The sequence below is a fragment of the Crocodylus siamensis genome, chromosome 4 (assembly GCF_052110815.1).
Source record: "Crocodylus siamensis isolate JL-2025a chromosome 4, ASM5211081v1, whole genome shotgun sequence".
NCBI lineage: Eukaryota > Metazoa > Chordata > Crocodylia > Crocodylidae > Crocodylus > Crocodylus siamensis.
The window spans coordinates 9,350,659-9,378,631 of record NC_143398.1 but is presented as its reverse complement, the minus strand read 5'-3'; the positions used below and the strand labels follow the sequence as shown (position 1 = coordinate 9,378,631).

General features: G+C 54.9%; 1 protein-coding gene across 7 annotated transcripts; it reads right to left on the bottom strand.

Moving 5' to 3' along the window:
* On the bottom strand, positions 1-27,659 carry GATA3 (GATA binding protein 3). Of its 7 annotated transcripts, none has more exons than XM_090041727.1 (6): positions 27,505-27,659; positions 20,389-20,753; positions 17,664-18,200; positions 13,523-13,668; positions 7,153-7,278; positions 1-1,256 (listed from the first exon to the last, which is right to left on the bottom strand). In XM_090041727.1, exons 2-6 carry the CDS (start codon positions 20,627-20,629, stop codon positions 972-974), a joined length of 1,335 nt encoding a protein of 444 aa, XP_089897853.1. In that variant the 5' UTR covers positions 20,630-20,753; positions 27,505-27,659; the 3' UTR covers positions 1-971. The 7 variants fall into 7 exon arrangements, with proteins under 7 accessions (XP_089897853.1, XP_089897852.1, XP_089897850.1 ...); XM_090041726.1 differs by lacking the exon at positions 27,505-27,659 and adding an exon at positions 21,496-21,931; XM_090041724.1 differs by lacking the exon at positions 27,505-27,659 and adding an exon at positions 21,183-21,317 and having other exon boundaries at positions 13,523-13,665.
* Positions 27,660-27,973: the final 314 nt, after the last annotated feature.

Sequence of the window (27,973 nt, the reverse complement as noted above, 5' to 3'; positions counted from 1 at the left end):
TCAACAGAATTTAATCTAGTTTATTCTCAAAAAAAGGAGGAAAAAATATGAAAACAAAACAAAAAAAAAAAAGCAGGTCTTATCACTAGCAGTAAATAAATTTGTACAACCATTCAGTCTGTATAATAGGATGAAATAAATCTACATCTTTCTTATTTTGGTGCTTTGAATTATACATACAAACAACAATTACAGGAACTTGTTCACAATGCATATAGGCCTGGAGAATGGCTATCTGAAAACCCTCGTTGGCATATCCGTATGTTAACACTGATTGCCCTGAAAACCGTTAGTACTTCCTACGTAAAAAGGCCAGCTGCTTTGAATGAATGATCTGCCTACAGTTTTATTTAGTTAGTTAGTTAGTTAATGCATCCAACATTTGGAGCCAGCCACCGACAGAAGACGAGGCTAGCAGTTTTTGTCCATTTGCTCGTTAGACCCAATTCTTCTTGGTCCGTTACTTTAAAATGTCCTCCCCGTCCTTTTTTTAACATTTTTTGTCTCTTGGAGTCCTTCATGCCCTTCTTTACAGCTACCCAGATGCAATAAAGTCTTCCTCAAATGTACAGTATTTCTTACAATATAAGTTATATGCAATGTTCAGCATTTTTTTCACAGCACTAGAAACCCTGTTCAGTAGGGAATGTGAGTCTGAATGGCTTATTCACAAATGGGATCCAGATTCAGTGGTTAAGAATACATAGACACCATAGTGAGCTCCTTTAAAAAGTGGCAAGCATCACCTTTTTTATTTTCTTTTTTTGTTTGTTTTTGTGGGTTTTTTTGTTTTTCTTTTTTTGCTTTTACGCCTTCAAATCACCCTTTTTTTCTCTTCCGTTTTGTTTTTTTTGCGGGGGAGGGGGGCGGGGGGGGGCTTCCGAATCGATAAACCGCGTGCCTGCAAAAATGCAAGTATATAAAGTAAATCTCATTTTGAGACCTTAAGCATTTAGCAGGGAAGTGTCTCTCTAGCCCATGGCAGTGACCATACTGGAAGGATGGTGAGGTCCAAAAGAGAGGCTGGATGGCGGATGCATCGGTGTCGGTGTTGTCAGCATGTGGCTAGAGTGACTGAAAGGTGAAATGTGGCTGATGGAAGACATGTGTCTCGAGAGGGCGGCGGGATTGAAGGAGCTGCTCTTGGGGAAGTCTTCAAGGTTGTCGTGGACCTTTTTGCACTTTTTGGATTTGCTAGACATTTTTCGGTTTCGGGTCTGAATTCCTTCCTTCTTCATAGTCAGGGGTCTGTTAATCTAAACAAAAACCAATTATTTTTTTTTTGCTTCCATCCCGTCTCCCCAAATTACCGCGGCAGGGACTCACCGACACAGCGCCAGCCCTTGGAAATGACTCGTGAAATTCCAAACCCGAGCGAGGCTTTTGGAGGGGACAAAACAAGCAAGCAAACAAACGGAGCTGGTAGGGTTTCATGCTTGCAAAGAGCGATTTAGTAGCTTAGAGTAACCAAAGGGTTTCAGTTACCCTGTTCCAGTACACTCGGTAATTGGAGTGCGGTTGTGAAACAAGCTGGTCCCTATCGCCGCGGAAGATTCCTTCAAGAAACTGTCTCGCCCCCAGAGGCCTCTTGATAAAGCAAAATCTTAAATCATTAAAGCTAATGGCCCAAGACATGGTGAAATTTCAATCTCATCTCCAAAGGACCTCAAAAACATTCTTGCCACTAAGACGAGCAGGGCAAATTTGGCCAAACACAGAGCAAAACAATGTGCTGCGCTCTACTCTTTCTTTTTTAAGCTCTTACTATGAATTGGCCTGGATGTGGGCTCTTCCTTGCTGGGCTGATTTTTCTGGGGCCGCTTGCACCATGTGAATTTTGCTGTTGGGAAGCAAATTGCAAATTCACTTTTGTATGGCTGCATTCGTATTGCATTTCAGGCACGAAGGTTTGCACCAGAATTCATGTATCCATTCAGGGAGAAGAAACAGTGGCAGGTTGACTTAACTCACTTGAAATAGCAATGTTATATATTGACTGAATAATGACTAAAACTCATTCCTGGTCAGAGTTCAAGCATCATGCATACATGTCAGCCAAGCGCCACAAAGGTCTTAAAGCCCAGGTTTTAAAAGCCTTTAGCTGTCTAATTCCCATAAATACCTGTACAAATCTAGACTTCAGATCTTAAATGGGATTGAAGTGACACACAGAACTTGTGCTGCGCTCTCTGCACAGTGGAAAATATCAGCCATACCAAATTTAATCCATCCACACAGCTTATCAAAAGGCCCCCGATACTAATCAATCCCTTCCTTTAATAACAAATTTGAGGAAATCACACCCCGCATGTGGGAAAGAGGCTATGTAGGCCTGATAAATCATCCACTGTGAGCTTTGCTTTCAATGGCAATACACAGTGGTGTGATTATATTGGTCCCACAGTGTCTTGAATAAATTCTTTCATTCACATGTTTCTAAATCAGTGGGGAAAATTCACACCATTGTTTCAGCCTGCAGCAAAGCTCACCTCTCTCACTTTCAAGTTATTGCTTCACCGTAGTGTATGAATCACTAAGGAATTTCTTTTCGCAATCCCCCAGTGAATAAGGTAGGGCGAATATTTTCTCCATCTCAGTGATAGGAAACCAAAGCAGCAAGAGAGTATTAAGTGACTTGGCCCAGATCAAAGAGGAAGCCAGTGGCAGAGTTAGAAAAAAGAATTTAGGTTTTGCTGTCTCAGGCCAGTATCTTTAACCACAAGATCCTCTCTCTTCTCACCTTCATTTTGGTGCATTGGAGCCTTTCACTTTCAGGTCACTGGCTCTAATGCAACCCGAAGTGGGTGTACTTGATTTTTTTAACCATCTGATGGTCTATTTTGAATGAATCAAAGATGTCCCTCCAGTTCTTAGTGAAGCAGAATTCACATAATTACTGGCAGCCTCATTAGCAAGCTAAACTGCAAAGGCTGGGAGAGATTGAGCACGGTGTAAACTGCCTGCTCAGTCTTAAGGACAATTAAGCATGAAGGGCATTCGCGTTGTGGCCTGGGTGGCTTGAACTGCTGCCCATCCGGCCCATCATCTCAGTTCTGCATCTACCACAGTCACAGGAACGCATGGCCCCGCTCCTCTCAGGACAGCAGGACTACAGCTGGCATGCACACATGCAGAAGATCACATGCGGTAGGATAGCAAGTGCCATGAACATGTGTTCTCAGCAGCACAGCAGGAGGAGATATCTGTATGACAGAAAGAATTTTTGCTTTCTGTTGACTTGAAAGTATAGATGCAGCATAATTGAAAGGTCACCATCACAATCGAATCCACGGACTTTCCTGTTTCAACTGCACATAACTATGAGGCCTGGAGGGAAGGCCTTTTCAATGACAACACTTACGAGAAGAACGATAAACACATGCTAAGTAATAAATTAAACAAGCCAAACACACATATATGAAAAGCATTAATTTCAGATGGATCCAATTAATTATGGGCAGTCCAGCAAGGAAATGTGTTCTTTATTTGATCGTATGCAAAATACGGAGGCTTCTACTCTTGGGACCCACAGCTCTGATGCAGCGGAGCTTCTGACTTTTTGCAAAATAAAAGCCCACAGTTTTACCTCTTGAAAAGAATAGCAACTGAACTGTGTGAGCCCAGTCCTTTGCCAGGCTGAGTGCCTCCTGCGAGATCCTGAACACCCACAGCTAGAATTGCAGTCAAGCAAACCTCATGTCTAGGGAGTATTGCTTGCAAGTTCAGTGCGTGAAGATCACCCCCAAATGCCTCTGACACAACAGATCGACTACACGGGATAGTCTCACATAGTCGCATAGCCTACATAGGACAGCCTGATCTTGCTCCAGCTGAAGACAAAGGATTTTTTGCCGTTGCTCCCAGTGGTGGTCTGTCATTGCTAGCAGGTTTATCCGTTAGACAGGCCACTATAATGCTCAGTTACTGGTAATCTTCAGGATTTCCTGTACCCTAGAAAGCATGTTGGGATCCTACTGAATAAGGGTCAGTCTATAAATGTGAAAAACTAGTCATCCTTAATAGTATTGCTAATGGAGCCTGGTCCTGTTGATGTCAATGGCAGCTTTGCTAGTGACTTCAACAGCAAAAGGAAAAGGCCCCCCACCCAAAGCTATTATCACTCCGCTACTAATACTCTGCTTACCATTGGGTTTGCTTTACCTGTAGGGATCTACTGATGCCTTAAAGAAAGAATGACCAGAAGGGAACATCCTTGATATCATTCCCTCTGCAACATTAAATGGGACCTATCCTGCCAAGGTGGAAATTGTATCAATGGGAGCTTTGCCTACAGGTGTGGGAACCAAAAGTCTCTAGCAAGAAAAAGCCCTGAATCTAATGTGCTGGACTGAAAAGAAAGACAAAAATGAGGGGGAGGGGGAACGAAAAGGCAATGACTGATGCAAAATGGACTTCATATATTTGATCTGTTGTATTCAGGGATTATTCATTACAGACCCTTGTCCTAAGCAATACTGAATGTTTCCTTTCCGGGGCTGGGGGGCCTTAAATTCACCTTTCTGGACATATCTATCACTTCCTTAAGCTGGACTTTATCTAACGAGATCCAGTGTTCCTGTAACAAGGCAGACTAGGTACTATGGAAATACATAGTGGCAGATATTCATCCCATGTAAACTGCTGTAGTTCCATCAACTTTGGTGGAACGACAGTGATTTACACCCCTGAGGTTTTCCTGTAAATCTATTCCCCTCCAAGGGGAAGTGTGTCTACCTGCAGTATTCAAGCCCCCTCTATACCAGTTGATCAAAGGACTCATCTGGCACCATTCACCAAGTGAGTTAGCACAACCTTATTGACCGTGCCTCCCAAACAGATAGCAAATGAGGGGGCCGCAGCTTGAAGGCAACTCAGCAAAATGTATGATGCTTGACAGAGGATGGTGGAAATCTCTCACCACACTTGACGCTACCTTTTAACTCTCTGTTCCTCCACACGTCTATACGTGCTGTCACAACACCTTTCTCTCCCTTGAATTTTCTAATCTCTCCAATCTTTGGAGCTCATCGCCGCCTTTGTAGACAAGGAGTCTAATGCTACGCGGGTGAAAGACCGACAGAAATAAACAGCATCCTGACTCTCTCTCTTATTCAAGTCTCTTTAAGTCAATCAGCAAGTGATCTTTTCAAGGGTAAAGCAATGCTTTGGTGAATTGGCTCACAGGCACCCCCCACTTTCCCAGCATGGCAGCCACTTAGTGTCATCGACGGTGGGAAAAAGAGGTTCTTATTACTTTAAAGCCTAATTCTTATACCCTTTCTTACACTGAATCATTTCATACTTCACTAGTTATCCCATTTAAGTCAATGGATTCACTTCTAACTAAGATATTACTTGACTGAAGTGATGGTGTCAGAATCTGAACTCGACTGTAGTCTCTACGAGTGGTGGTGTTATCAGCTGAAGGCGCATTTGGGCAATGTGAAAGGGGCTTCCAATCTGCTTGGCACGGGACACCTGGCATACAGCATAAACTTCACAGCTGGATCTGAGCTGCCCAAAAACTGGGATCCAGGGTTTATACTCAGACCCATCTCTATACACAACTTCCTGCTGAAAAGGTAAGAGAGGTGGATGAGCCTCAAAAAGACAGGTTGGGATACAGACCCAGATGCTCAGAAACTCTGCCAAATGTCTTGGCTACTGAACTGAAAGCTCTGCAAGGGCAAGTTCTCTTCTGAAATCCCTCATCCTCCTGGCTGCCTCTTGGACTGGAAATGTCAAAGAAAGGCCCTTTCCTATGATACGTCAGAGGTTCCCCTGTCGGGGTATAATCCCACTCCCCTTGGAAGCAACGCAGCATTTTCCTTGATGTCACTGGGACGAGAATAGGGCTGTTAACTGATCACATAGGAACCACAGAGCAGAGACAGGTGTGAAAACTGAAAGCGGTGGGGAAGTTAACCAAACCTTTTTTTTTTCAAGCAAGATGCCTGTCACAGCGTAGGCAACAACTCTGGTTCAATACACATACTACATATATATATGTGTATATATATATATATATATATATATATATATATATATAAATATATATAACCTGTTTGTTCATCCTTAAAAAAGGAGCCAGCTTGAAAGATTAAATGGAAAGGATGAAAATGAAGATCAGACCAGTAGCCTTGGCTAAACCCATGTAACCCCAGCAAGCTTTGATGGTTTTGTGTGGGTGTACATGAGGGCAAAATGTAGCCCAATATTTCTAAATGAAACATCAAGCAAACGACCACTAAAAAAAAAAAAAAAAAAAACCTGACATCAAAGCAAAGAAATTGAAAGTCTTTTCCTTCTTCTGACATTATAATTATTCTAATGCTATGTATGGAATGAAAGTAACAGTGGGAGCCTTAAGACTCCTTTATTATTCTTCAGTATAACTCTTTTCAGCTCCCTTTAGCTCTTTCCTTAGGGCACCTATCCTTGGTTCATGGGAGCTGTCTTTGCATGGAGCTATTAGATTAAATCTACCAGGCATTTCATTTCATTTCTCTTTCCCTTCCACGAACGAGGCTTTATACAATTAACATTACAGATTTTACAGGCTCCCTAGTCCACTAACTAAATCATGTTCTCTTCAGTTTAGGAATCACTTGTGTCATGTAGGGCAAAAAAATCAAGAGAGCGAGAGAAATAAATAACCATCTGGGGGCTGAAGCAGTGAGGAAAGAGGTGAAGGAACAAGCAAGATCTAAATAATGCCTGGCAGGTCTTGGGTTTTTTCCAAAGTTCTTGTTTGCTTGAGAGACTGGACTAGGCATACAAAGCATATCAGCTTGCAACCCAACATGTCGTGTTTTCCAGTGCGCAGGGTCCAATAAGAGGTGGATATAATCTCTCTCCGCTGATAAACTCCTCCTTTCTTGGCTGGCGCATGGTGAAGCTTTAACGTTACCAATGGAAGGTCCTGTTTTAGAGCACTCCAAACCAGGCCCGTTACATCAATTGTACTTTAATTTTATTTGGAGGGGATCTGGCTCCTTATCCCAGTGAGCGGCCTGACCCCAAGAGGTCTCCCCAGGAGACCAAAGGGTTATTCAGAAGCTCTCAGGATTGGGGCCCATTTAATCAGGGAGGATGTTTCAACGCGTGCAATCGCAACGCAAAGCACCATCCAAGTGATACAGTTCGACTTACATTGTGCAGCTTGTAGTAGAGCCCACAGGCGTTGCAGACGGGGTCGCCGTTGGCGTTTCTCCTCCACAGAGTAGTAGTGGTGGTCTGACAGTTTGCACAGGATGTGCCTGCTCTTCTCGCTGCAGACTAAAGCAGGGTTGGAGAGAAAAGCATTTGGATTAAAATGACGCAATCAGCCAAATCCCGAGGCAGAGAACACTGACCGCCCCAAACTGACACGCAGCAATAAATGACTCCAGAAATTAGCTTGCGAGAACAAAAGAATAATCCTGAAAATCCCCACGGTGCCTTAATGCCAAACTCTATAGGAGCTGAACCAGGTGCCCAAGGGCATCCAAAGGTAGGTGCTAAGACTCACGCAGGGCTCAAGCAAATTGGCAGCCCCTTTCAGAGGAGACAAGGATCGCTCTCAAATAATGTCATGCCATTCCCTCTTCTTCCAGACGCTCAGGGCCTGATTCTGACTTTGCATCCTAAACCAACAAGCAAAGGACTCACTGGAAAGATAAGCACTGACTTCAAGACACGTTGGGTTAGACTTTATTGGATATGCCAAGTGTGGCCTCCACTGGGAGTGCTGAAAATGGAAAGACTGGAGATTCAGACCCACTCCTGTAGCTGCAGCTACCCTGAAGCTCATGGATCTACCAATGTCAGGGCTGCACATACTATTGCCAGCCAGAGTGACAGCACCTGACATTGTGATCACATCATTTAAACCAAACTTTTAGGCACAGTCGAGTATGATTTACAGCCTTGAATTCAGAACGTGGAACTTTGCGTCAAACCACGTAGCAAAGGGCACTCGCAGAGCCTTCCTTGTTCCCTACGTGAATCTACCCAGACATCTAGCAACTTCCTGTCGTGGTGCATTCCTAGCAAGGTTCGTAATGAACAGCCACCGCTTAACCCCACTCCATCCCTCCCATTCAGAAAATATAACATCCCTAAACTTCATTATGGGTGGGGCTCTCAAATCAGACCTTTTAATGCCGCACAATTCAGTCCGCCCTTCATGAACACTAAATAGGACCTGAGCTTTGTTTCCCCACCTCTTCATTGGCTTCCACTGGGTCGCGGGTGTGCTAAAAGTTAAGCATGTGCTTAAGTAATTTGCTGATTTGCCAAGGGTAATTCTTGGCACCTTGAAGAACAGAGTCTAATTCCCTTTGTGCTCCAAACCGCCCCATGACAACCTGCTTTAGCTGTATACTGAGGCACACACCGTGTGAAAACACCACCAAGTCTTTAGACACAGTACAGCAAACCCAAACTACAAACATAAACATAAGGGGCACTGTCCGCATTAGCATTATGGTGCCTGGCTTGTGTTAGGGCCACTCACAACATTAAAAGTAATTAACTCTTGGGAAAGGGAATGGGGCTGGTTTTGTGCATCCAGATCAGGGGTTTGATTCTTTAGCCCAGAGGAAATCTGCCCCATGCCTGCATTAACCTGCTGGGAAATCTCTCTATGACCTGATGCAGAGATCTGGTGCAGTGGGAGCGTATCTGGGCTGCAGGGATTAGGTTCTAGCTATGTAGGCCCAATAGGCAAGGTGTGCGGCAATACAGGAATCATTTTAGCCTTGTTTGTGTTTTAATGGCAAAAGACATTCAAAAAGCCTGAGCTGGGATCGATCTAAGTTACACAGAACAATTTAGACCGGTAGCGAACACAACACACATTTGCCCTTTGGTGGGGGGCGGGCAAATCTTAGACCGGGCCAGGCCATTTTTAAATCAGTCTGTGTGTGCCGAACTTCTGTTCTGTCCCAGATGCAGACCAGTTTCCAGTCACTTACACCAATAAAAGTGCAATGTCTGTATCTGGCTTACGTGTGTGTCTGTAGCTGAAAACAGGGAAAAACCCCTGGGTGAAATACTGGTCCCAGGGATTTTGAAAGGCCTGATTGTGTTCATTGAATATGATCAGGATCCAATTTAGAGACCTGATCTCAAGCACTGGAAAGACTCTAAGTTACTTCAACAGGCTGTAGATTGGGCCCAGACCACACAAAAAATAATTGCAAATGTTGTATTTTCTGTCTACTTGAGGCCACCCAAAAAAAAAAAAAATGCAAGTCAAGGCAGGTGACAAAAGTCAGTCAGCCAGTGATTATGGGCAAGAGAGATATAATCTTATTGTTATATATTGTTTCACTGCTCCCAGGGGGTATTCTAGGATAGCAAGCATGCAACAACCCACTGCGCGCAGCTAACTTTTGAAACCTGGCCACCCTTCTTAGCCCATCACGCATGATTTTCCAGTGCAAAATATCCACTGCCAACACTATATTCAGATTTAAAGGATTATGGTCTGTAAATGCATGCTTGCTAGGAAGAGGGAAAATATATATGTGTGTGTGTGTGTGTGTGTGTGTGTGTATGTGTGTGTGTGTGTACTCACACCTTGATCCTAATCTTGCAGACTTAGCCCTGGAAACACTTTTGGCCCATGTGCAACACCAAGTATGTGAGTAATGTCCTTGAAATCAACAGGACCAGACATGTGCTTATAGTTAAGCATGTGCATAAGCATTTACAGGATCTAGGTCCGCAATTGGGCTGAGAGCAGCTTCTGCATATTCAGCTCTCACGGACTCCCATGGACCCTCCAGGAACAGAACAGCAACAGGAGCAAGACTTTCAATGGGAGTTTTTGTTCTGAACAGACAGGAAGGATCAGGCCTGTGGGGATTTCTAAAAACCAGTGATATTTGACTCAGCCCACACAAAAGGAAATGTCTCCTTTGGAGACATTTGGAGGGTTGGTGCAATCTGTGGCTGCCGTTCACAGTAACTCCATACACGACGCATGTAGTTGAAAGGCCAGAAAAAGAAAAGAGAGGAGGCTTGCATAAGTAGCACTTTTTAAAAACCAACGAAACAGCTAAACTGCCCCTTCAGAAGAATAAATCACTAAATTCACCATACGACCTAAAACCTTCTCCCCTCGTTGTGATTGCATGTGATTCTCAGGCCGGGTCATCTCAGAGCACATATTATCAGAAGAGGATACGATCCTTTGGTCAAGGACTGTATCTTTCATGATGCGCCTTCCTGTGCCGACAACACCATCGTTGCTCAGGAAACAATGCATAATTACACTGCTGTACAAAGCGGGGTTGAAATGAAACTGTCCTGAGGGGGCCTGGTGGGCAGTGAAACCAATCCCAGGCCCAGCCCTCCGCGGATGGGTATAGCAGGGTGCCCGGTGCCCTCTTTTAGGATCCGGGGGCTCTGGGCCTGTAGGTAGGTGCAGGAGCAGGAACTGCATGCCAGGCATGGGCCGAAGTGCTTGGATTTCAGTGGGAGCAGCCTATGTAAATTGGAGAGTGTTTCTGAATCTGGGTCCAGGAGGGGTTTTCAGAAAGCTATGTTCTAAAATTAGATTGGACATGCAAATATTGAATAAAGGCCTGCTGAGGAATTGACAGTAATCCCTCTAAAAATATCGTGCCTGGCTCTGAAACACAAAGCTTCCAACGTGCACCAGGGCAAGCAGGGACAAATAAAACTCGGGGTATTATCCGCTCCTTCTGATGTCACGATATAACTCCCCTTGGCTTCCAAGCAACTAGAAGCAGGTCCCAAATTAGTTCTAGATATTACAAGTGGAGTATGAGCTTACTATATGCCAGGGCAGCAGACCCAAATCCTCCCTGGCAGAACAAGTAATACCCTGCATTTATAGTGCTTCCCCTGCGTAATTCTCTCGAAGAGCTTTACATTCATTAAGGAATCAAGGTCCGCCACCTCCCCCCCGTGGAACGAGGTAGATCTCTTTTGGGCCTTTTGGCCTGCTGACGTAAAGGACGCCATCCAGCTCGCCTAAATGGAGCCCATGCAAAGACAGGCGTTCGCTTCAATGAGCGTTGGCCTGGGTCTGCACAGCTTGACCAAAGCCAGTCACACTCTTCCCCCTGGCTTCAGCGAGCTTTGGAGCAGACCCTGTGAAACCAGCCCAAGGTCACATGCGAAGCTTGTGGCAGAGAAGTGACAACACCCAAGATCCCCCATCTAGCCCCACCATCCTGTGTCTTAACCACACGCCCGGCCTGCTCGCTTTCTCCCTCCCTTTGAAAGTCAAGACAGATCAAGTCGAGCCATAGACTCCTTTTTTTTTTATAGGCATCTAATGACATGCAAATAAAATTCACGGCTCTGTTGACTCCTGACTTTGTGGGGCAGTTTAGCAAAACAAATGTGGTATCAAATGGAGCAGAGCACTCCCTTTTTTCACTTTCTACAGAAAAGAAAAGAGTGAAAATCGAGAAATCTGGCATTTAAATGTTACAGTCTGCCTTCAACCAGGAGGGACTTTCTGTTGGGGGGGTCGCTTCACCGTAAAGGCATAAAACAGGACATTTTCTTAAAGGAAAAGCCTCTCTCTCTCTCTCTCTCTCTCTCTCTCTATTAAGAACCCTTTTGAGGTTTGTTTTTTTTAACAAATTCATTCATTTACACGAGTGCCGGGCTGGGGCTGATTCAGATCATTCTTTCCCAGTGTCATCACACTCATTTGAAGCAAAGCACCTTACAGCTGCCCCTTCTTGCTCACCTACATTCAAGCCCTGTCATATTTGGGTTGGAGAAGAGCTGTTTATGAGTTGTTGTTTATGAGTTATCTCCAGGGCTCAGCTATCTGGCAGCGTGGTCCTAGGAAGTTAACTTTGCACATAAAAAGAGAAAAAGGGGAGGGGAGGGTGCATGTGCATTTGTGCGTGCACATGTGCATGTGCGTAAGGCAGGAGGGCGGGAGGGGGAAGGGACAGGGCAGCCCAAACTCAGAATCCAACCAGCACTTCCCTCCCTAGAAAGTCACTCCTTTCTAACGAGGGGATGAAAGATGAGACTGAATTAACTGGGATCAACCTTTTCTTTTCAAGGAAAAGGTCACCGAAACGAGCGGGGCCGTTCCGCCCTGCCTAGTGGTCGCTTGGAAAGGGCCTGAGGAGCTCGTAGAAAACACCCGCGTCCTTCTCCACAACTCCCTGTCCAAGCGAAAGCAGCTGCAGCAACCACAATGCTCCTTGCCACGAGGCCCTTCTCTGCCTGCCGAGAGCCTGCCCCCGAAAAAAAACCTCCTGACTGGGCTAAACTTCATATACATGAATAGTGCCATTCAGTGCATCAAGCGCGCTGCAATCAACGGCCTAATGCTCCGGGATGAAAGTTAAGCGTGTAGACAAAACTTTGCGGGATCAGAGCCTCGGAGGGAGCAGCGTTATTTTGTCTGCCGGCTCCGTTCGTAAACTCCTCCGGGGCTGCGATCTGCTCTTCCCCGCTCTCTCAACAGCGCCCGGCATTCCTGTCAGCATTTTTAACAATGAAGCAACCCGGTCCTTGACTCCGAACGTTCAATCACTCCCTAGACAGGGCACATATCTCTCCCCACCCCTCCCCACCATCACTTGATAGATTTTTCCCCTTGTGGTTTGCATGATTATTTGCCAGCGATACTACGAGCCATGTCCTCAGCTTTCAGACTGTTTCGCGGCTTCTAGGGAAATTCACAAACAGATCACCGGGGACCCCGTGCACGCTGCCTATGGCTGCTACAGCCACAGGGCCTGAAGCCATTATTTCTTATGGGGCTGCGTTCACCGAATCCCCCCCATCCTGTGCAGTCGCACGCATGCTTTGCACACTCGCCGTTCAAAGCTTTGCTCAGCTTTGTACGCTCGCCGTTCAGTGGGATTACTCACAGGGACCACTATGCGGGTGCCCTGCTCCTTCCGCCCTTATCTACATCAAGGCTAGGTGACTACAAGCTCCCATCGTGACAGGGCTGACAGCAATATGCGCCCACGTCATTCAGCTCCAGATGACTGTACACGGCGCAAGGCAACAGAGAGCAAGGACCAAAATACAGCTCTGGCGTCTCCCTTTGTAGGGCCGAGGCTTCGTTTCTGCCTGGTCGCCAGTGACCCGGGGAGTGAAATCAGCAGGGAAGTCGTTTCAAAGGGGAAGAAGGACCAGCTCAATCTTGGCCTTCTCCGAAAATCCTGCACCCATCCTGGGCGGGCAGGAAGATCACACATTCCCCACCCTCCCAAGAAGGGATCCCAATTTTTTTTCCATAAATAGGCTTTAAGATCGACGCATTCCCACCCCCATTTGAATGAAAACTCTTGGCTGGCTCCTTTAAGCGGCTCTTAAAATAAAGCCTGGATTTTTTTACAGGCATCGGAGAGGGGGAAGAGCATTGTTAGATAACTTAACAGGCCCAGGCAAGGGCTGGGAGGTGACACCCCCTCTGCAGGACAGCGAGGCGCCCTTCGCCTGCCTTGCCTGGATCTCCCCAGCCAGGGCCGAGGGAGGGGAGCAGAGCCTGGCACTGGACCTGCGGGCGGAGGGGACTTACCAGCCTTCTCTTGGGCTTGATCAGGGGCCGGTTCTGCCCGTTCATTTTATGGTAGAGCCCGCAGGCATTGCACAGATAGTGCCCGGTGCCATCTCTCCGCCAGAGGGGGGTTGAGGTAGCCCCGCAGTTTACGCACTCCCTGCCTTCTGGAAACAAGAGAGCACCGGGATTACTTCAGAAAAGCGGCCAGCCTCACGCAGTGCCGGTGTAGTGGGGCCCAACCCTGCCTCCTAGTACCTTGATCCTTCCCCCTAGAGCCCTGATCCTGCCTCCGAGGGCCCCGATCCTGCCTTGTAGGGCCCCCATCCTGCCTCCTAGGGACCCAGTGCGGTCTTCAAGGGACCTATCTCATCGGGGCAGACAGAATTGGGCCATCGTGTGGAGTCAGTTCCCGCACCAAGGGCAGGGGCTGATTCCTGCAGCTCCCTTCTGGGCTTTGCAATCAGCCTATCCCAACAGGGCAGAGGGGAGGGCAGGGATCATAGGCGCCAGACCCCAGTCCTGCTTTCCCCCACACTGCAGGGGATGGAAGCAATGCAGCTGCCCTGGTGAGACTGGAGGTACTGGGGCAGTCCCAGTCCAGCTCAGCCCAGCCCCCCACCGCAGCCAGGAAGGCAGCTTGCAGACCGCAGTCCCAAACCCAGGAGCAAGGGGATAACCAGGGGACAGGCTGGGAGGCACAGGGAGATTCGCCCCCTCCACTGCCGGTCCCAGGCAGGGGCACAACCTTGCACTGGACTGATGGGCAATCAAACCAACCAGCCCAGCCCAGGGGTTGCCACCACCCCCTAAACCCCCCTGGTCAAGGGGCCTGATCAGCGCGCACTGGCCAAGCAGGCCCCAGCCCCAGAGCGGGCGAGCCAGCTGGGCATCCCTCCCTCGCCCCCAGCCACCGGCCAGCGCTGAGGATACTTCCCCTCCATCCCCCCGCAGCAGCCTGGCCTGATCCCCACTGGCCCCGAGCTGGGATTTCCATACTAATGATCAGCTGGTGGCAGTGCAAAGCAGGGGCTGCCCCAGGGCGTGGAGGGGGGGAGGACCGAGATCGGGCAGGGACCCCGTGGCCAGGCAGAGGGGATCCTGATTGTGGAGCACAGGCGTGCTGGGGGGAGAGGGGGCAGGGGCTGGGAACGGAGCTAAATAAAACACATCCGGCTATACCCGCAAGCGCGCGCACACGCAAACGTGCACATACATATACATGCGCACATATACACATATACATGCGTGCACCCGTCCACACGCGGATACACCTATGCACACGTGCACTTGTACGCACCCTCACATGCGCACGCGCACATACACGCACATACACACACGCCTAAATAGACACACATCTACGCGCACACGCGGGGGTGCACGTGCCCACGCACGCGTAAACACCTATGCTGGCACGCACACACATACACAGTCATATACGCCCAGCCTGTCATATACACATGGCCGCGCATACGTGCGCGCACACACACCTCTATATCGACCCACGCGCACGGGTGTGCGTATGTACACAACGTGCATAGCCCCACAAGCGCCCACGCGTAACCTCGCAGGACCGCGGCCGCAGGGTGGGGGGCCGGGGGTTTCCTGCTCCCCGCAGCCCCGCTGCAGAGCCGGCGGGCCGGGAGCCTCCGGGGCCGGCGGGGGCCGCGGGGACAGCTCCCGGCGCTGCGGGAACAATGCGGCCGTCGCGTGCAGCCGCGCGGGGATAATGGGATCAGGCGGCGCGGGCCCCGCACCCACCCACGCGCGGTCACAAGCGCGCGCAGTGTCACACCCGCCGCGCGCACAGCCCGGGGACACGCCTGTGCACGGCCCGGCCCGCGCGCGCCGCGCTGGCCCACGCACGTGCGCGGCGCTCGTGTCCTCGCAGGCTGTCACCCGCACGCGCACCGTCACAGACACGCACTCGGGCATGGGCGCAAGCACACGGCCACACGCTCGGGCACACGCGTTGGGCAGCCCGAGGGGCCGGCGGGGCTGCGGGGCGGGCGCGGGGCCCCTCGGCCTGGCCCTGATCCGGGCCCCGCAGCCCCGCACACGCCGCCTCCCCTCCGCCCCACACGCCTCGGCACACCGCGCACACGCGTGACACGCACCGCACACGCACGCACTCGGATCGTACCCCCTCTGGCACCCGGAGGTCTTCCAGACACTGTCGCTGGCATCCATTACGGCCCTTACACACACACACACACACACACACACCCCCCATGCACACTCAGATCATACATCCTCTCACTTACATGCAGATCTTGGCCATACGCCCTCTCTTGCACACGTCACAGCCCTTACACACACACACCTCTCACACAGACACCCTCAGATCATACACCCTCTCTCTCCCTCCCTCACACACACGCACACACAACGATATACACGGTTTCTAACACACATCACACCCCTCTCCCCACGCAGGTCTCTTACACACGCACTTATACATCACACCCCTTATACACACACCTCTGATACACACCCTCACATTATACACCCTTTCTCTCTCACACACAGCTCTCTTACACACATCAGACCCCACACACACACTCAGGTCGCACCATCTCTGACATACCCACAATTACACATCAGGCCCCTTACACACACAGCCCTCCCTCTCACAGACATTCAGATCATACACACTCTCTCTCTCACACACACACACACACACCCCACACTATGTGTCACATAGAAAAAGATCTCTTCCAGGCCCTCTCTCTCTCTCACACACACACACACACACACACACACACCCCACACTATGTCACATAGAAAAACATCTCTTCCAGGCCCTCTCTCTCTCTCTCTCTCTCACACACACACACACACACACACACCACACTATGTGTCACATAGAAAAAGATCTCTTCCAGGCCCTCTCTCTCTCTCACACACACACACACACACACACACACACCCCACACTATGTCACATAGAAAAACATCTCTTCCAGGCCCTCTCTCTCTCTCTCACACACACACACACACACACACACACACCACACTATGTGTCACATAGAAAAAGATCTCTTCCAGGCCCTCTCTCTCTCTCTCACACACACACACACACACACACACACACACACCACACTGTGTCACACAGAAAAAGATCTCTTCCAGGCCCTCTCTCTCTCTCTCTCACACACACACACACACACACACACACACACACACCCCACACTATGTCACATAGAAAAAGATCTCTTCCAGGCCCTCTCTCTCTCTCTCACACACACACACACACACACACACACCACACACTATGTGTCACATAGAAAAACATCTCTTCCAGGCCCTCTCTCTCTCTCTCTCACACACACACACACACACACACACCACACACTATGTGTCACATAGAAAAACATCTCTTCCAGGCCCTCTCTCTCTCTCTCTCTCTCTCTCACACACACACACACACACACACACCACACTACGTGTCACATAGAAAAAGATCTCTTCCAGGCCCTCTCTCTCTCTCTCTCACACACACACACACACACACCCCACACTATGTCACATAGAAAAACATCTCTTCCAGGCCCTCTCTCTCTCTCACACACACACACACACACACACACACACCCCACACTATGTCACATAGAAAAAGATCTCTTCCAGGCCCTCTCTCTCTCTCTCTCTCTCACACACACACACACACACACACACCCCACACTATGTCACATAGAAAAAGATCTCTTCCAGGCCCTCTCTCTCTCTCACACACACACACACACACACACACACCCCACACTATGTGTCACATAGAAAAAGATCTCTTCCAGGCCCTCTCTCTCTCTCTCACACACACACACACACACCCCACACTATGTGTCACATAGAAAAAGATCTCTTCCAGGCCCTCTCTCTCACACACACACACACACACACACAATCTCCTCCACACACCTTCTCACACGCACGGATCTCTTCCACACACCTTGGCACGCACGCACTCAGGCGGATCGTTTGCGTGCACCCGCTCTCTCTCACGCACACGCCGGGGCCCTTGCACCCTTCGGAGCACCATGGATGCGCCTTGACACACGCGGAGAGATCCCTTCCGCACCCCCCCGCCCCGGCCCGGCCCGGCCCGGCCGCCGCTCCTCCCCCCTCCCGCACGCGGGGCTGGCCGCCGGCGCGGGCGGGCCTACCTGTGCTGGAGCGCGCCTTGGGCCGCGCCTTGCAGCCGAAGCCGGTGGGCGAGCCGCCGAGCAGGCTGCTGGGCGGGAAGAGTCCGGAGCCGTACTCGGGCACGTAGGGCGGGTAGGAGGAGATGGGGTGGTGCGCGGCCGGGGCGCCCGCCAGCGAGGCCATGCCGCCGCGCGCGTGCGACGACTCCAGCTTCATGCCGTCGGGCAGCGCCACCTGGTACTTGACGCAGTCCTTCTCGTCCGGCCGCGCCGAGCCCGTGGAGCCGGGCGTGGAGATGGCCGGGTCCGGCGACACGTCCTTGGGCGGCGTGGGCGGGAAGGTGAAGAGGTGCGGGCTGGAGTGGCCGGCCGAGAGCGCGGCCGACGAGGCGGGCGGGTAGACGGACAGCGGCCCCGGCGAGCCGTGGTGGATGGACGTCTTGGAGAAGGGGCTCAGGTTCCAGGGCGACGCGCCGTGGTGGCCGCCCAGGCTCTTGCTGCCGTCCAGCCAGGGCAGCGAGCCGTGCAGCAGCGGCGGGCGGCACACCTGGCTGCCTGCTGGCGGGGCACAAGCGCGGCAGGGTTACCGGGGCGGGGACCTGCACCCCGACCCCCGCCCCCCGCCGCGGCTCCTGGCACCGGCCCCGGCCCCCTCCCTCTGCACCGGCCCCGGCCCCCTCCCTCCTGCCCCAGCTCCCTCGCACCAGCACAGACCCCCACCTTCCTGCCCCCACCCCCTCTCTCCTGCACCAGCACAGACCCCCACCTTCCTGCCCCCACCCCCTCTCTCCTGCACCAGCACAGACCCCCACCTTCCTGCCCCCACCCCCTCTCTCCTGCCCCAGCTCCCTCGCACCAGCACAGACGCCCTCTCTCCTGCCCTAGGTCCTTTGCACCAGCACAGACCCCCATCTTCCTGCCCCAACCCCCTCCCTGCTGCCCCAGCTCCTCTGCACCAGCACCGGCCCCCTCCCTCCTGCCCCAGCTCCTTTGCACCAGCACAGACCCCCCCACCTTCCTGCCCCCACCCCCTCTCTCCTGCCCCAGCTCCTCTGCACCAGCACAGACCCCCACCTTCCTGCCCCAACCCCCTCCCTCCTGCCCCAGCTCCTCTGCACCAGCACCGGCCCCCTCCCTCCTGCCCCAGCTCCTTTGCACCAGCACAGACCCCCCACCTTCCTGCCCCCACCCCCTCTCTCCTGCCCCAGCTCCTTTGCACCAGCACAGACCCCCCCCCACCCCCTCCCTCCTGCCCCAGCTCCTCTGCACCAGCACCGGCCCCCTCCCTCCTGCACCAGCACGGACCCCCTCCCTCCTTCCCCCTGGCCCGCCCTCCCCACAGCAGCTCCCATGGCCCTGGCGCAGGCCCGGCCTGGCAGGACCGGACCCTAGGGGAGGGGATCCTTGCGCCCTTCACCGGGACCCCCTCTCCCCTCCACCCGCCCCCCCGGGGTCCGGCGCCCTGCGAAGCGGTGCTCAGCCGCAGCGAGTCACCCAGGCGCGCACACGCCGGCGCCCCCGGCCCTGGAGCTGTTCAATCCGGCCCGCTGCCCAGCCCAGCTCCGCCGGCCCTGGCTGTACGTACGATTTTATTTGGGAGTGGGATTTTAAACACGGGCTGTCCCCAGCGCCCCGAGGTGGAGGTGCCTCGCCCCGACCCACGCCCGCGGGAGAGAGCAGCAAGCGGGGCAGCCCGGGGCGGGGCCGGCCGGGGGCTCCGGGCACCGCCGGGGTCCGGCCCGGCTGAGCGCCTGCAGGAAGCGGCGGAGTCACTAATATCGGGGCTAGATCAGAGCGACCGCACTTCCACTCTCTGCAGAGAGATTTGAAAGGGAGGGGGGCGGGGGGGTGAGGGGAAAGCCCTCGGAGAAAAAGCTGCTGATCCTCGGAAATAATTGTTTGACTGAGGCTCCCGGCAGGGCAGGCCGGCGCCGGCCGCAGCCCCGCACTCAGCAAGGAGGAGGGGTCCTGCGGCAAGTCCCTGTCCCCGCCGGCTGCGCAGCCCGGACCCCCGGGGGCCCGTCACACGCGAAGTGCGCCTCCCCCGCCAAGGCCCCGACCCGGGCCTGCCGAAGAGCCCGCATGTGCGCATCTCTCTCGACATACCTATGTGCCTGTGTATATACATATACATACGTGTGTGTGTGTATATGCATACACACACACATATATACATACACACACATATATATACATACACACACACATATATACATACACACACACACATATATATATGTGTGTGTGTATATATATATATGTGTGTGTGTGTGTGTGTGCGCGCACTCCCGGCCAGCCATGGCGCGGAGGCTCCAGCTGCCCGCCTGGCACGCGTGATGAGCCGGGAGCTGGCACCCGCGTGTGGACGAGCCCGCACGTCCCCGCACCGTCCCCACTCCGGGCTGAAGCGAAGCGGCTCACACGCGCAGCCCCGCGCACACACCGACCCCGAGCTACAGCCGTGCCCTCCTGGTTGCTCTCGCCCCCGCTCTTCTCCCCTGCAAGCCCCTCTTGGAAAACAACCCTAAAAGGACTTTTTTTTTTCCCTGCCTCCCCCCCCAGCCCTCCACAAAAAAGAAAAAAAAAGAAAAAAAAAAAGAGCAACCCTAATCCGCTGGTTCCCCACTAGCCCGGGTTTTGTGCCGGCGCTGCGGGCCTCGGCGGCTCCGTGTGGCCGCTAGGCCCCGGCTCTGCAGGCCGCGGGGTGCGGGCGGAGGGGGCTCCCACCCCCGGGCCCCGCACTCACCGTGGTGGGCCGCCGGGTACCGCTGCACGGTGGCTCGCACCGAGTTGCCGTAGTAGGGGGGCACGGGGTTGCCTTGTCCATCGATGTTAAAAAGTACATCCACCTCCTCGGCCAGAGGGTACTGAGTGGGGTCCATGTAGGAGTGGCCCAGCCCGGGGTGGTGGGAGTCCGGGTGCTGCCCGTTGAGCACGGCCGGGTGGTGGTGGCTGACCCACCGCGGCTGATCCGCGGACACCTCCATCTTCGGGCGGGTGCGGGTGTCTTCCTCCTCCTCCTCCTCCTCCTCCTCCTCCCCACGGGCTGGCAGCGGGAGGGTGCGTGGGGGGGAGGGCAAGGGGGGCGGCGGGGACACACAGAGGTGGCGGCTTGGAAATAAAGCAACAAAAAAATAAAATAAATACAAATGAAAATGTAAAAAACAAAAAACCGAGGCTGCCAAAGAAAAACCGGTTCCAAAAAATAGGGGGGGAGGGGGGAGGGAGGGGAGAAAACAAGGAAAGGAAAGGGGGCGACGACACACAAGTGCCCGAGGAGCGCGGTGCCCGCGGGGTCTTCCGCCGTGCACACGCGGCCGGTCCCCGCTCACCTGCGGGGAGAGGGAGAGGGGGAGCGGGGCAGGGCAGAGAGAGCAGCTCCTCGCTCAACTTGGGCAGCACCTGACTTGGCAAAAGCCGGAGCAAAGCGGCCCCCCCGGGCAGCCGGCCTGCCCTGTCCGGAGCGGGCACACGCACACGCACACGCACACGCACGCACACACTGCCTCTTTCTCTTTCGATCTCTCCCCGGGCACTTACACACACCCACACGGACCCGAGCCGCTCTCCCGGGCGCCGCTGCCCTTTGACGCGCGTTTACTTGGCGCGGGTCGGCCCGGCTCGCTTGCACCTGAGAAGCCCCCGGGAAGGTGCCGGCTGCTCCCGCGGCCGCCCCGAGCAGGAGCGGGCTGAGGATGAGGACGAGGGCGATTGGCTTTTTTAATCATCCTCAGCCCACCGACAGGAGGGGGGGGGGGAGGAAAAGGAGGAGGTGGCGCGCGGGGGGGGGGGGAGAAGCCTTTGCAACAAAAACAAAAAAAAAGCAAAAAGTGAAAAGAAATGCAGCACAAACCTGGATGGAGAAAGAGTGTGTGACCCAGGAGAGGTGAAGTTGAAACTGCTTGATCAGCTCAGATTGTGCCTCCCTCTCTCTCTATTTTTTTTACAGGGAAGGCATTCTTTCTGAAAGGAGCAGGATGGCGCCAGCCGGCTCAGTGCTCACAGACAGCTGTGGCGAGACACAACTTAAGGAGGTTCCACTGTCATCAGCACCGCGGGGCGGGGCCTGGCGGCGCGGGAGGAGGGGACAGGAGCAAACTGCGAGCTAAACTCCCCCCACCAGCCTCCCCACCTCCTGACCGGAAAGTGTTTGAAAGAATAGTGGAAAAAACGGAGCAAGAGTTAACAGTCGGGTTTGGTTTTTAAGGAGGAGCTGGTGCCGGTGGACTTGCTCTTTAAACAGAAGTGGTGCGGCTGGGACGGGCCAGTTTCTCTTTCTGGTGCCCCCCCCCCGCCCCGCATGCCTAACCCGCTCTTGTGTCTTCTGGTTATTTTTGTCCTCTTTCTTCTCCCCAGCCCGGGGGGAGACGGGCCCGCCTGGGAGGGGGAGTAAGCCACACGAAAATGTTGTCTTGTTTCCCCCCCCCCCCCGCCCCGCCCGAGCTGGGAAGGGTCCGCGGCGCCGCACAGGACCCGCCGCGGGGGGTCTCGGCACAGGCAGCGCGCAGGACGCGGCAGCCCCAGGGCGGAGGGGGTGCGCCCGCCCCCAGCCCGGCGGCTCCGGGCCAACCCGGCCGAGCCCGGCCGCGGAGCCGCGTTTACTTTCGCATCGAAATCAACGCAGGGCTCGGGAGCGCCTAAACACGGGCCAGACCCGGGGCTGAGGCAGGAGCTCCCGTGCACCCGGGGGGGGGGGCGGCCGCAGCCCGGGGGCCTGGGCGAGGACCTGAGCGTGTTCACTTCCAGACCCGTCTAGCTAGCCACGCACCCCGCGTATACGCGTGCATCGCATCTACACGCAGCCTGGGCACACGCTGGCTAGCAGACAGACAGGCAGACAGACTCCACAGACATTCGGGCTGCACGGGACCTCGGAAGGTCATCGAGTCCAGCCCCTGTATGTGTATAAATAAACATATACTTATACTGATATATAAATAAACATATATATGTGTGTGTGTGTGTGTATATGTATGTATGTGTATGCACACCCCATCTAGGCACACACTATATGTATCGAGGTATGCGTGTGCGTATGTCTGTATGTATCTGTCCATGCACACGACGTATACACACGCACGCCATATAGACACACGCGCCGTATATCTATGTCTGTCTGTGTGGGTGTCCCCGCGCACACCATAAATACATACAGACACACGCGCTCTCTACCCGTCTAGGGACACATGCACATCATATCCGCACATGCACACAATCTATCTTCACTCCATGATACACACACACACACACACACGCACACACACATACTTGGGTGCAGGAGACCCGCCGGGCCGGGACGCGCGTGGGATGCAGCGGCGCTTTCCACCAATCAGGAAGGAGCAGGAACTGGGCGCCCGCCAAAGCCGCCGCTGATTGGCTGCCGGCGGCGCGGGCGCGGCCCGGGCCCGCGGTCCATTAAGCCAGTGCATCCCCTAGCGGCCCCGCGGCGGGAGGCACCCCCTCCCCCCCCCCCGGGCCGGGCAGCGTCCAGCGCCGGCCCGGCCCCACGCCTGTCCGCGCTGCCGGGGCGGGGGCTTGGACCGCGGGGAGCACGGGGGGTCACCACTGCCGCTGGGACCCTGACTGCCGGGACTGGCGCTAGGAAGAGCACGACGGCTGCTAGGACCTTACTAGTGTTACGAGGGTCGGGACTAGTACCACTAGGAATATTAGGAGGAGCACTATTGCTGCTGGTTGGCGCTAGTATTGGCACTCGTGCCGCTTACTAGCGCTACTAGCAGTATTAGGATGATCACTCTTGCAACTAGGGCGGTGGCTGTGCACAGTGTTGTTATTAGTGCCACTGGGAGTATTGGGATGGCACTACTACTGCTGCTGGGGTCGTGACTTTTATATATAGTATTGCTACTAGTGCCACCAGGAGTACTAGGATTGTTCACTGTTGCTACTATCAGGGTGACTGTTGGTGCGAGGGTTGTTACTAGTACCACTAGGAGTATTAGGATGAGCACTACTGCTGCTGGGATCGCGACTATTGTTACTAGTATTGTTGCTACTACCGCTTCTTGCACTACTAGCGGTGTTAGGATGGTCGCTGTTGCTACTAGGATCGGGACTATTGTATATAGTATTGCTACTAGTGCCACTAGCAACGTTAGGATTGTTCACTATTGCTTCTATAATGGCGACGGCTGTTACTAGGCTCGTGACTAGTACCACTAGGAGTATTAGGATGAGCGCCATTGCTGCTGGGATCATCACTGTTATTACTAATGCTGTTACTAGGACCACCGGGGGTATTTGGATGATCCCTGCTGCTGCTGGACGCGTTGCTATCGTTACTCGAGTTGTCACCAGGACCACTAGGAGCATTAGGATCACTGTTGCTACTCGGGTGGTGACTATTGCTACTAGTATTATTACTAGCCCTTACAAAGCGAGAGACACGGATCCCAGCTCGAGTTGGCGGCCGTGGCACTACGGACGTGGTGTGTGTGTGTGTGTGTGTGTGTGTGTGTGTGTGTGTGTGTGCGCGCGCGTGGGGGGGGTGATGGTTTCTAGAGGAGCCGAGGAAGGGGCTGAGCCCCCGGGGGGAGTTTCTCTGCCCCGGGTCGAAAATCCTGCCGACGGTAAAGCAGGAGGTCGGGGGTCGCCGGGCGTTTTAAAGGGAACTCGAGGGTGAGAGGGTCGGACCCGAGGGCGCAAAACTGGGGGGGGGTCCTCATGCCTTCCTAGGCTCCGTCTGCATCGGGTTCGTTTAAACACACACACACACGCGCGTGTGTATCAATAAGCACACGTGTGCGCGTACCCATACACACGGGTATAGGCATATCCGTGTAAATACATGCCTATGCACCCGTGTGTAAATATATGTAGGCACACGTGTGTGTGTCTGTGCCTCGATACTGGTATTTACACGCACGTCTGTGTGCATGCGCCGTTACTGATCTACGTGCAGGTGCGTCTGTGTGTGCGGGTGCAGGCGCGCGCACACGCACGTCCGCGCGTGCGGGGTGTCCCGGCCGGCCGGGTGGGCACCCCGGGGTGCCCCGCGCCCCGGGGCCGGCCTGCCGGCCGCGGCTGCCCCCGCCGCGCCTGCCCGCGGCCGGAGGGACAGGGCGAGACGGGGAGCGGGGGCTCTGCGGTGCCCCGCGCCGCGCCGACGCCGCCGCGCATCGACGCGGGGCCCGAGCCAGGGCCGCGGGCAGCCGAGCCGGGTGCCAGGCAGGCCATTAGCCGGGCAGGTGCCCCGGCCCGCGGCATCCTCCAGGCCGCGGCCGGGCAGGCCCCCGCGCCCGCCCCTCGGCCCGCGGGCCCCGCGCGGGTGCGGAGCTCCCTGGCGGGTGCGCCGGGAGGGGGAGGGGAAGGGGAAGGGGGTCCGGGCAGGCGGGCGGGGGGAAGCAGGGAGGCTCGCGGGATCCGGGGAGGGGACAGACAAGGGCGGGGAAGTTGCCCCGCACCCCGCTCACCCGCACCTGGTCCGCATTTGCCTGTCTCCTCGGGGCGGGGCCGGCCGGCAGCCCCCTCCGCAGCCCCCCGCGCCCTCCCGCCTGCAGTGGGCTGCCCGCGGATTAAGTTACCGGGCTGGGGGGGCGCAGGGGACGGGAGCAGCACAGGTAAAGCTGTACAAACAGCCCGGGGCTGCGGAGCCAGGGTTAGGCAGAGGACAAGGCCCAGGGCAGGGCTGGGGAGAGGGGCGCGGGGGGGCGGCCCGGAGCGGGCTGGGGACGCGGGCTCGGCCCCCGGCGCCGGTGCGGAGGTGGGCGGCGGGGAGGAGAGGGGCACCCCCCCCCCGCGCTGCCTCAGCAAAGCGAGTCGGGAAATGAAGAGCAGGGGAGGGGGGAGCTCCCCCCCACCCCCTCCTTTGAAGCTGAGCACAAGGGCGACTGCCCCGGGACACCGCGCGGCTGCGGGAGATCAAAACCGGCTGGGCGAGTCCCAGAGGCGCCCCGGGCTCGGGTGCCCCGCGTGGGTCAGGCCCGCGGGCGGCTGGGGCGTGCGCCGCTGTCCCGCGCGGGAGCCCCGGCGGCCCGGAGGGGTGCGCGCCTCTCCCCGCCCGCCAGGGCACGGCCGAGGGGGCGTCCCCAGGTGAGTCGGAAACACGCGGGAAGCCTGCGGCCGGGCCCCCAGGACACGGGTGGGGTCTGCCCCTTCGCTGTGCCTGAGCCATAACCCCTGGAGGTGATTTTCCTGCGAGGACTGGGGGCGCCGCAATCCTCCCCGGAGCGGTTTTCCCCCCCGCTCCTGGCCGCGGGCGCGGTTGCCGGCCGGCTCTCGGGCCTGGGATGGAGCCGCTTAGGAGCCAGCAACATCCGCCCTGCTCTCCTCGCACGGCTGCTGCATTTGAACTTGAAGGGCTCCCCCCAGCCGGGCTCCGCACACCCACGCGCAAGCCGGGAGCCCGCACACACGTGCCCCGCACACGGGCGGCCCTCCGGCCGGGGCAGAGCCGGGATCGGGCGGCTCGGCCTCCCTCCCGCAGCAGCCGGCGCGGGGCCGGGGCAATCCCTGCCTGCCTGCCGGGGGTGGCGGGGGGCCACCCCGCGCCGAGCAGGCCGCCCCGCTCTGCAGGCCGCGCCACCCGGAGCGGGCCCCGCACGGGCCGCCGCCTCCTGCTCCGAGAGACCTCGTATCTCCACGGACCGATCCGTGCACACGCGCGCACGCACACGCGAGCAGCCGCCGGTGTGCGCAGCCTGTCGAGTACGCGCACACGCGCAAAATACGGTGTACGGTTTACTGGAACACGCAGGCACACATCCACAGACAGGATCGCTGTACACCCATGACCAGAATACCACACACGCACATTATATATATCTTCAGCTGGAATATGTATGCATATACACACACACGTGTGTGTGTGTATATGTATATTTATACCTACATACAGATCTAAGGAGGGCGATTATAGATACACGCAGGATATACATGAGCGATACAGTCTACCGGAATCCACGCGCTGGCACTAGATACGTGGCTCTACACCCATGTATATGTCCGCCCATATGTACCGCCGCCGCCAGAAGCAGCGGCCTGCAGCGCGTCGGGAGCAGAGCAGGGAGAAAAGGTGGATTGGAGACACGGCGAAAAAGATAGACAGACAGACAGACAGACAGATATCTGTGTATAGAGAGGTATATCTATATCGATATAGATATATATATATATAGAGAGAGAGAGAGAGATTTGTAGAGTGTGTGTGTATGCACACATAAATATATATTTGTAGAGTGTCTCTATATATAGACTCGTATTGTGTATATATCTACATCTCCAGATACATAGACACACACTACAAAGAGACAGGCAGACAGCTAGGTCGATAGATAGACAGACGGGTATCTCTATATCGATATATTGATATAGATATATAGATTTATAGAGAGATTTGTAGAGTGTGTCTGTATGCACACACAAAAATATATTTGTAGAGTGTGTCTCTGTATATAGACTCGTCTGTGCATATATCTACGTTTCTGGATATATAGACACACCACAAAGAGGCAGATCGACAGACAGATGGGTGGGTGGGTGGGTGCACACCCGTCTGAAGGCACCTCTGCGCGCAGCGGCCTTCCCAAACGCCGGCGGGCGCCGCGTCTGTCCCCGCAGCCCGGAGGAGCCGGGGCCGGGGCCGGGGCCGGGCAGGCTGGATCCCGCCCCGCGTGCGAAGGGCTCCTTCTCTGCTCACACGTGTGCGTGCGTGTGTCTGCACAGCTCCCCTTCCCGAGTGTGCCCTGCCCCACACGCCCCCCGCGGAGCGTTTCCCGGCCGCAGGAGGAGGGCTGCCCGGCCTCCCGCCCCGGCTCCGCGCGGGGACCAGCCGCGGCGTCCCCCCGGGGTCGCGGGGAGCGTTGCACGCGGGCTCGGGGGCACGCGGGGAGCGGGCACTGACCTGGGCGGCGGCGGGGCTGGCGCTCAGGCGGCGCGGGGCGGCGGGCGCGGGGCGGGCAGGCGGGCCGCGCCGCGGGCAGGGCTCCCGCTCCGCGCCAGGAGCAAAACCCGGGCGAGCCGCATCCTCCGAAAGCCCGCCCGACTGCCTGACCTCCGCCGCCGCCGCCGCCCGGCTGTCGAGGAGATCAGAGCTCTTCCGGGTTGGAAAAGGGCAGAGAAAGAGGGAGAGAAATATGATGGGCATTTCATTACACACCCCGCCGGCGAGTCACACGGGGAGGGGAGCGCCGGGGGAGGGAGGGGGGGGGGAGGGCAGGTACGGGGCCAGGGAATCGATTAGGACGTGATGTAACCTGTGCCGGGCACAATGGTCCCTGCCGTAAGCCTCTACCGCCTCTAAAGATCTTTCTTTCTTGCCTTTTCTTTGCTTGCTTTCCACCCCCCTCCCTCATGGTCGTATAAATACTGGC

Excerpts from the sequence above, each read along its gene's own strand:
- GATA3 (XM_090041727.1), bottom strand. The coding sequence starts at position 20,629 with ATGGAGGTGTCCGCGGATCAGCCGCGGTGGGTCAGCCACCACCACCCG. Across the intron at positions 18,201-20,388 it reads GTACCCGGCGGCCCACCACG|CAGGCAGCCAGGTGTGCCGC; the intron begins GTGAGTGCGGGG and ends GTGCCCCGCCAG. Across the intron at positions 7,279-13,522 it reads TCAAGCCCAAGAGAAGGCTG|TCTGCAGCGAGAAGAGCAGG; the intron begins GTAAGTCCCCTC and ends ACCCTGCTTTAG.